The 10,463-nt window shown below is 41.9% G+C and overlaps 1 protein-coding gene across 1 annotated transcript in view; it reads right to left on the bottom strand.

Moving 5' to 3' along the window:
* Positions 1-5,170, bottom strand: part of rpp21 (ribonuclease P 21 subunit) — a 10,509-nt gene extending 5,339 nt beyond the window's left edge. Inside the window, exon 1 of the mRNA XM_060823621.1 lies at positions 5,048-5,170. Within this exon, the coding sequence (XP_060679604.1) occupies positions 5,048-5,170 (123 nt within the window). The remainder of the gene's footprint in view (positions 1-5,047) is intronic.
* Positions 5,171-10,463: the final 5,293 nt, after the last annotated feature.

Raw genomic sequence — 10,463 nt, 5'->3', positions numbered from 1 at the left:
CTGTTCGCTAACTTTGACCCTATATCTCCTAGTATTTGATTTTCTTCACTTGGATTAAAATTCTGAATATCCACTCCATCCATTTCACTAATATTTTTAGATACTTCTGTCAGTTTTCCCCTCAGCCTCAATGTGCCAGTGAGAATAGTCCAAGTTTATGCAAACCCCCCTCATAGATAAGACACACCAAATCAGACAGCCTCACTGTTACACACTGTCTGATCCCTCCACAATCCATCCTTAATGTGACGACCAAAGCTGCACGTAGTACTCTAAACGTGACCTCACTGAAATCGTATAAATGTATAACATGACTTACTGACTCAATCCCTCGGAAAATAAAGTCAAATATGTCATAGGCCTTTTTTTTTGACAGTATACCTATTTATGTTGACACATTCAATTAGGTTGAGATTTTGAGTCTAAGATCCCTCTGCATGCTTTCTTCTAAATAAATCTTCAACGTTACCAGAATTTCTGCCTTCACCACCCTTATAGACAGTGAGCTCCAGATTCCAACAGCATGTGGGTGAACAAAACAATATTGAAATCCCCGCAAAATATTTTTTTCCTTCACACTAAATCTCTACTTCGTGGCCAATGGTGCCCCCATCGAGGTGAATAAATTATTCCCACCTATCCTGTGAGTGCATCTCATCATTGATGCATCACAATCATGTCTCGTCCCAAACCATTCTGTTCTGAGGAAAACAATTCCATTCAGACCAATCTCTCTTCATAACTAAATCACTACAGCTCAAGCAACATTCTGGTCAATGTCCTTTGACCTCCTCCATATCTATCTGATCTCTGTCATAATATTGAGTCCAGAAATGAGCACACAATTCTCATTGTGGTCTGAGCAACGTTTTACACAGTGACAGCAGTACAGTACTCAGCTGCAGCATAATTGTTTCAGATCTTTTATGAAGCGCTGAAGGACATTCTCTGTCCGGGACAGAGACCTGAGCAACTGAACATCTGAGCAGGAAGTCTCCACAACCTTGCCTTTTCACTTCGAAACCTGTTTTTAATACAACAATTCAGTGGCTTATGCATGGACCATACGCTTAACTTCACCTATGGACACTGAGGCCATTGTCAATCTTGCTCAGAAGAAGGCTCACAATGCTGATCCTACCTACAGAGGGACTGTATCGGGATGAAAGTTTGTGTAGTTTGGCTCTGAGCTCATTGAATTTCAGAAGAACGAGAAGCAACGTTATTGAAACATATATTCTTGGGGGAATTCACAGGCTAGATGCAGAAATTTTGTATCCTATTTTGGGAGAGTCTGGGACATGATGGCAGAGTACACAGTCGCCCATTTAAATCAGTGATGAGAAGCAGAGATGAGGACAATCTTCCTTCAACAAAGAGTGAATCTGTGGTTTCGTTTACTGAAGAGAACTGTGGAGGTTGGGTCCTCAACTTAGGTGTATAATTCCTGCCCCGATTTGCCTTTCCAACATGCAGCTACTCACATTTATTTAAAATAAACTCTATTTACCACACCATTGTCTGATCGTTGTGCAGAAAAGTTGGAAAGTGAGCTTGAGGATAATCAGGACAGCTATGATCTCATTGAGTACCAGAGCACTCCTTCCGTGGTGGGAATGTCATCTTTGAGGTAGGTAGACCAATGATACATAAAATCCTGCACGTTTGTTTTCACCAAGTAACTGCATAATTTAATGAGAGGCAACCGCACTTGTGAACCCCATTCTTTGGTAATGATGACCAAATTAATTTTTTGTTCTTCATGGATGGTGGCAAGCCAGACTGTGAATGAACTATTGCATGTGGCCCACCCTCATCAAGAATCCAAGAACTAAGAACAGGGAAGTTCTCATGGTCACTGATTTATTTTTTCTGCATTATGAACTACGTGGAGAATTGGAACTCATTATATGTCAACACAAATTGTATTGCTGTTAATATTTGCAAAAAAAGAACTATTCCGTGATGTGCATGCGGAAAGACCATTTCACTCATCAGTCAAACATCTACTCAGATTAAGGAGATTTGTAAGCGGAGAGACAGACATGAATCATGATTAACCTGGTGAAAACCAGTGGTAGCTTTCTGCAATGTTTCAGCTAAGTAAAATCAAATATGGAGGGCTGCCATCGAACCATTGTTCCAGAACTGATCATCTCAAAGTACAATGTAAATGCTTCTTCTTGTTTATTCAGTCGTTGTGGGCATCACTCGTTTGACCAAATTTATTGTATATCTCTAATTATCCAGACAGAAATTAAAAAGACAAGCACATAGCAGTGAGTTTGCAATCACATGCAGCTGATTTCCTTCCCTGGAGGACATTTAGAAACACATCAGTTTGCATCATATGTTCTGCATGTGGTTACACAGTATATAAGGCATAGGATCACTGCTATTTCAACAGGCAGCAGTGTATAATCTGCGTGTTTTGGAAAATAATACGATATCATGGAGACATACCCGTGCATACAATGGAAAACGACAGTTCTGCCTAACGTCTAAAACGCGGGCTTGATATCCTAAATTAATGAAGTCGCATTTTCCAGATTGTTGCCGGTATCCCACTAAACCTTTCCTATTCATGTAACCTTTAAGTTGACTTCCCAACATTGTAACTGCACCAGACTCGGCCGTTTCCTCTGGCAGCTCAGTCCAGATGCACACAGCCTCGATGCAGTAAAGCTGCCATTTGGGCACTTTTTGAATCTTTCCCCTCTCACCCTTACATGAATGCCTTCTAATTTTAGTCGTCCGTACCCTGGGAAAAAGATTTTGGATATTCAACGTATCCGAGCCTGTGATTTTATAAACTGCCATAAAGTAACTCCTAACCTCGAGAAACATCAAGGAAAAGTGGCACGAAATATTCATTATCTGCCTGTAATTCTAACAGTCCAGTCCCAGCAATGTGCCGTGAATATTTTTTCTACCCATTAAAGTTTGCCATCATCTTTCCGATAACAGGGAGATGCTTGGAATTTTTGGTAGTCCAAAATTGAATGGATCATTCAAAAGTAACCTCTCCAATAAACCTGAAACTGTAATACTCGATGAATTGAGCAATAAAGGCAAAGGTCCCAGATGTCTTCTTCACAGCACTGTCTAATGGTGACTCCACCTTCAAGGAACTACGAACTTGCAACCCAAAATCTCTTATGTTGGCAACACTCCTTTCGACTCACCATTTAAGTACATAAGTCTTGCCTTGATTTGCATTGCCAACAGATAACACCTCATATTTATCCACATTATATTCCATCTGCCATATCCTGACCCATTGACTCATCTGATCAAGGCCCCGTTGTACCTCCTTCACTGTTAACAATGTCGACAGTTTTAGTGTAATTTGCAAACTTAACAACCATGCTACGATATTAAAATCCAAGTCATTTGTATTAAAACAAAATAGGCAGTGGACACGGCAGCAATTCTTTTGGTACTCAGCATATCACAGGACTCTACAATCATCCTCTTTCTCCTACCTTGAAGTCATTTTTGTATCCAAACGTCTAGCTCTCACTGGACGTCATGATATGATCTCAGCTTGCTCAGTTTGCAATACTGACAGGATAAACAAACTGATATTGGACATTCAGTGGTTTGCTTATTATGAATGATCTGCTCTTGCGCAATGTATACTGTTTAAGATTGTTGAGCCATCCGTGAGACAATCAGAAGTAAGCAGGCAGTACATTGACTTCAACATTGAAATGTTTGCAATGTGGGACAGCAGATAATTAAACTTTGACAAGTCTGCAGCCACTGCACAGACTGCATAATTCTGGATCAGTGATGCTGGAAGAGCACAGCAGTTCAGGCAGCATCTGGATGTTGCCTGAACTGCTGAACTCTTCAAGCACCACTGATCCAGAATCTGGTTTCCGGCAACTGCAGTCATTGTTTTTACCTCTGCAGTATTATAATACCCTCTGTGAGAAAGGGCAGCTATTCTGGCACTCAACATTGTGCAAACTATATATTGTCGACAGTGATAAAATATTGAAGGTAATGCAAATACTCAATGAGGGAATTACTGATATTTGGAAACGGTGTGAATTATGTAAGTACTGCAATACCTACAATGAAGGACAGTTAATATTTGAACGCTCAGTAGTGTTCATGTTATGTATTGTTAAAGTTACTTCAATGTCGACATTAACTGATGACTGATACTTGTACACTCAGCAGTACAAAGTTTTGTAATTTGCATAGAAACACAATGTCTGCAGGATTAAAATCTCTATTATATTACAGGTCGACGTTGTCACCCTCTGCTGTGTGCAGACTATGTATTGTCTGCAAAAAGACAATGCTGACAGCAAGAGATAATTGACATTGGACATTCAGTTGTGTGCATTCTGGGTATTGAACACACGAGTTAAGAATGAGATGCTAGATCATATCCAGATTTATCGTGGGACAATACAGTCTTTGTTGAATTCTGACAGACTGAATGGAGCCTTGTGGCCAGTGAGATCCGCGTTAAACGCAACATTTTAACAGACTAATCGACTGTGCAAAAGCAGCGGAGATTGCTGCATACCGCATTCCTTAAATGGTAGTATTTCTTTCAGTTGTGTGATTTTAGACTGATCTGCAACCCTTGAGGAGAGAATTGCCTCCAGCTGATTCTCACTACTGGTTTGCACTTCAATAATTAGCAATGAATGAAAAGCTACTGGTGGACGTATTCGTGTGTCTGCATCTCCTTTTACCCAGGAGGCTGGGGTTCATGTCTCCATTTCCATCTCAGATCGAGCAAGAATAAGATTGACGCTAAATGGCATCAATGTATTGTTCAGAATTAAAAATGGCTGTTGTGCGTTGAGGCCGCCATTGACATAGGACACTGCAGCAAAAAGCCTGTTTTTTAAACTCGTTGTCAATCTGCGGAGAATTACGCTTTTTAATCCTTGAAAGAAGCTGTGAAATTATAACAAGACCATTCCTTGATTCTTTTAGATGGTTCTCCTGCGACTTTCCTTTTCGAATATCTATTTACTTTCAACATTGCATGGAATGACTAAATGAGATTGAAGCTCACCTTAGCCCGGCAGTTGACACTTAATAAGTCTTCAAAGTAATTTTCCTCAATCTGCAAATCAATCTTCGCCAAAACCCATTGATGAACCTCTGCCGGTAACTGAATTTCCCCAAACTCAATCATATCTTGGAAGCATACATACAGATTTATGCGCACTGCTGTGGTACCAATAACTACCACTCGGATAAATCAGACATTACATTGTTGCTAACTCTGGGAGCTGAGACTATGCCAATGGTCGTCTGATTGCCGAGATTAAAATAGAAATAGCATGTCTATTCAGCATTCTGTGATGTCCTGGGATCTGGAACGTGCTGTTGGTTATTTCTTTTCATTCTGAATCTTCCATTCTCTGTATCCGTACCTTATTCTGCTTTTCCATCTCTATCTCACTTTTGATTTTATGTATCAACCTGCATCTATTTCCATGCCTGAAACTGATTATTCTATTCTTTGGGTCTCTATCTCTGAATTTTGTACTTTCTTTGGTTTTCTTGCAAAACAATTTTTCTTCCCCTGCTTCTCAATTACTTTCCTTGGTTATACTATGCACTATTCCCGATTTTTTATGGAAATTGAACAGTCTTCCAACATTCTTACGTTCTCCCAGAAGTTATCTTGCCTCCGCCGTGCCAGAATCCGGGTGATCGTCAATTGGATTTACTGGATTCTGAAGGGAGAGAATGAGCAGCTGGAAATCGTGTTACATATTGACACAAATGATATCGACAAGAAAGGGATTGAGGATCTGAAAAGTGACGAAAGAGAGTTAGGTTGGAAGCTGAAGAGCAGGGTGAGTACTGTAGTGATCTAAGGTTTCCGACCTGTGCCTCGAAACAGTGAGGTGAAGTACAGTCAGCGAGTGCAGCTTAACACGTGGCGGTGAGATAGATGCGGGGGAGGGCTTCAGATACTAAAATCTCTGGGATGCCTTCTGGGCAAGGTGGGAGCTATACAAGAAAGATGGTTTGCACCTGAACTGGAGGGGCACCATTCCCCGGGTGGGTGATTTGTTCGTGTGGTTCAGGAAACTTTAAACTAGTTTGGCAGGAGGTGTGAACCAGTGATACATATCTGAGAAGGGGGTAGTTGGAGATGGGACAGTGACAGGATATAATGAATCCACCAGGAAAATTATTCACGTAATTAAACAAAGGAATCAGTTAAAGTGCGTCTGCTTTAACGCAAGGACTGTGAGAAATATCAGTGTCGAACTTCGAACATGGGACTATGATGTTGTGGCCCGAAAGGAGACGTGGGTTTCACAAGGGCAGGAATGGTCGCAAGATGATCCAGAGTTTAGAACGTTTAAGAAGAATAGGGAGGGTGATAAAAGGGGAGGGGGTATAGCATTGCTAATCAGCGAGTGCATTACAGCTACAGAAACAAAGGTTGTTGAGGAACGTTTGTATACTGAGTTAATATGGATGGAATTCAGGAGCAGCAAGGGAACAGTCACCTCATTGAAGGTTTTCTACACACCACCAAATAGCAGTAGGGAGTCTGAAGAACTAATCAACTGGCAGATTTTGGAAAACTGCATGTGTGACAGAATCGTTGTATGGATGACTTCAACTTTCCAAATATTGACTGGGAACTCCTTAGTTCAGGTGATTTGGATGGAGCCTTTTTTTTGTGAGGTGCGTTCAGGAATTTTTCCTTGCTCCCTATATGGACAGGCAGACAGGGGGGAGAGCCCATTTTGGATTTGGTGCTCGGAAATGAGCTAGTGGAGGTATCAGATCTCGCAGTAGGAGACCATTTTGGTGACAGTGACCACAACTGCGTTTCATTTATCATAGATTGGAGAGGGAAAGGAACATTTACCAAGGGAATAAACCTAATTGGGGAATATGAAATAATGATGCGATCAGACAGGAGTTGGGAAGTGTGCGAGGAAAATTGCACAAAGACAAATCATTTTCACTTTGCTGAGGGAGCACGGATCTTTCTCCACATGAACGTGTTCCAGTCTGAGCGCCTCAGTGCAACAACAATCCTCTCGATGCCAACGTAGTCAGCGTGTGTGTGTCTGTGTCAATATGTGTGTGCATGTCTGTGTCAATATGTGTGTGCTTATCTGTGCATGTGTGCGTGTCCGTGTGGATTTATGTTTTTGCGGGTGTGTCTGTTTATGTACGTGTGTCTGCGTGTGCGTGTGTCTTTGTATATGGTGTGAGGGTGTCTGTGTTGGTCTGTGTGCGTACGTGTGTGTGTTTGTGTGAATGTGGTGTGTGGATGTCTGTGTGTGCGTTAGTCCTTGCGTGTGTGCTGATGCTTTCGTAAGTGTGGTGGTCTGTTTGATTTTGTGTATGTGCCTGTATGTATGTTGGTCTGTTTGTGTGTGTGTAGGTGTCTCTGTGTGCGTGTGTGCATGAGTGGGTGGGCATGTTCATATGTGCCATTGTTCGCATGCCTGTGAATGTGTGTATGTGTCTGTGCATTGGGATAGCGTTAGTGGCTGAGTGCGCATGTGTCCGTGTGCTGGTTTGTCAGCGTGTGTACATCAAAGAGTGTGGCTGTGTAAAATCACATCAGGTCAGTCAGCATCTGAGATGCAGGAAAATCATGGTTTCCAAAATGAGCACTGCGTCAGGAATGTGGCCTCCTGGGTTGGGGGAGAAATGGGAGTGTTTGTGATTGTTTAAAAGGCAGCTGGGAATGTGATGGGACAAATGAAGATGAGGAGAATGTGGTAGGTAGTGGAGGTTGGACCAGATAGTTAGGATAGATAATGGAAAGGCAGTGTGGTGCCCAATTGGAGGTTTGAATCTATTGCTGTTAAGGGGAACCACCACATGTCTTTACTGCACTTGCTGCCAGTTCCTTTCTCCTATTCCTGATGGTAGACACTCTACCTTCTTCACGTGGTTGTGGAGGAACTACCTTCCTGTTACTCCTCTAAGTAACCGCCTCCCTGTCCTCAGTTATCCAAAGAAAATCAAATTGAAACTCCAGTTCCCTCAACGAGCTGGAGTTGTTTGGGCATCACACAAATGAAGTCAGCAGGTACAATAGAGGTGACCCTTGCCTCTCACATACGGCAGGAGGAACATTCAACTGCCATAGCCTCCGATCATACGATTCCAAAGACCAAAACAAACCGCTGAAATAAATGAAACACGAGAAAAGCACTTGCCACCTTCCCAACATACGCACAGATATTTTATTTTGATTAGAGGAGGAGGATAGATGGGACACAGTGCCCAAATATTCTTTTGGCAAAAGCAACATTACAAATATGTAACCTCGCGAACTCTCTGACAGATGTCAGGATATCAAGAACAGGTGATCCAAAGTGAATTAACTTAGACTGTATACAGACTTATCCCGACAAGCTCCAGTGCTTCCAGCATCTCCGACACACTCCAGAAAGTATAATACAAGAAATATGGTAACACGAAGTAAGTTCTTGCACTATATCTCACAAAAGGAACAGTGTACACGTTTCCATTGCAATTATATCCCAGCAACTCTGAGTGAACTATTTTAGAAGGAGATGAGACGAATTTTAATGCACATTCTGTAACTTTAACATCATCTTAAATTTTAGAAATGACTGAAAAGTCCTAAATCAGATCAGAAGAGTGTTGCATTGTATCACTTAAAACAGAAGAGGGACAGACAGAGGAAGAGGGTTGGATGGAGGTTTTTACCCCCATTTCAATGATTCACCCCCAACACAAAAGATTTCTTGTTGTACACAGATGCAGAGGCAGAGATACAAATATAATATACACACGAACGCAGGAACAATGAAAGAAAGATATGCACAGAGGAGTACTGAGAGGCTCATATAGACACAGAAACAGATCAACACGGGCACAAATAGGTAGACATATACTTGGGCATAGAAACACATATGGTGTTATTGAGTTATACAGAATTTTTGAAAACAGATCTATCGGCCCATACACTCCATTCTCACGATGATCCCAAACTAAACCATTCCCACCTGCCTGCACTTGGCCCATATTATTTTTCCGAACTTCATCTAAATTCTTGCACTTAATCAAATGTCTACGAAACGTTGTAACTTCACCCACATCCAACACTTCCTCAGGATGTTTATTCCATTCTCGAGCCACATGCTGTTTAACAAAATGCACTTCATGGGTCCTGATATGTTTACCCGACAACTCTGCTGGAAGCTCGGGAAGGGATTATTGGGCACCTTGCCAACATATCTTTATCATAAGTAGCCACACTTGAGGTACAGGAAGACATGAGGGTGGCTAACGTGACGCCATTATTAAACAACCTGGGAAGGAATAACCAGGGAAGTATTGACTATTGAGATTAACATTTGTGGTGGGCTAGCTGCTGCAGGAAACCCTGAGGATAAGATTTGCATGTATTTGTAAGTACAAGGTCTGATTAGGGGTAGTCAAACTGGTTGTGTGCGAAGGAAATTACATTTCATTAACATGATTATTTTGGAAGAAGTAGCGAAGAGGATTGATGAGTGCAGAGCAGGGATCGTGACTTCAGGAAAACGTTCGATAATTTTACTCATGGCAGACTTCTTAGTAAGGTTAAATCTCATGGAAAATAGGAAGAAAATGTCAGTCAGATTTAGATTGAAATGAGAAGACAGATGGTGAGTCGACGAAGGTTGCTTTTCAGCCTGTCGGACGAACACCAGTGCCGTGTCGCAAGCACCAGTGCTGGGTCCACTGCTGTTCATCATTTCTCTAAATGATTTGAACGTGAACATAGGACGTATGGTTTATACGTTTACAGATGACACGAAAATTGGATGTGTACGGGACAGAGAAGAAGGTTTTCTCAGAATATAACGGGATCTGGATGAGATGGGCAAATGAGCTGAGGTGTGGCAGATGGAGTTTAATTCAGATAAAGGTGAGGTGCTACATTTTGGAAAGTAAAATCACAGCGGGGCTTATACACTAAATGGTGATGTTCCCAAACAGAAAAGCAGTTCCGAGGGTAAAATGACGTCCCGCAGCTCCGAGCCACATTTGCTACTCCTTCACTGCAACACTCAGCGGTCTTACAGAGGCAGAGGAAGTCCCAATTCAGCCAGTCAGTACCACTGCGATGAGATAGGCTGAGCGCATTCTGCTCCCCTAAAGAGTTACACAGGAATAGAATGAAGTATTCATCGCTTCATAGAGATATACGTCACAGAACAGATCTTTTACTCCTACTTACCAGATGTCCTAATTTAATTTAGTTTCAATGTCAGCATTTGGCCCATTTCGCTCGAAACTATTCCTTTCTATATACCGATTCAGATGTCTTTCTAAGTACAAGCGTCCACCACTATCTCAGGCGACTGAGATACGCGCATCGTCCTCTATGTGAAAACGTTGCCCCTAGGATCCCATTTAAATTTTCCCCTCTCACCCTAAATCTATGCCCACTAGTTGTGGACTCCCAACCTCAGGGAAAA

This window comes from Hemiscyllium ocellatum, unplaced genomic scaffold, assembly GCF_020745735.1.
Source record: "Hemiscyllium ocellatum isolate sHemOce1 unplaced genomic scaffold, sHemOce1.pat.X.cur. scaffold_993_pat_ctg1, whole genome shotgun sequence".
Lineage (NCBI taxonomy): Eukaryota > Metazoa > Chordata > Chondrichthyes > Orectolobiformes > Hemiscylliidae > Hemiscyllium > Hemiscyllium ocellatum.
This window is presented reverse-complemented; position numbering and strand designations above follow the sequence as displayed.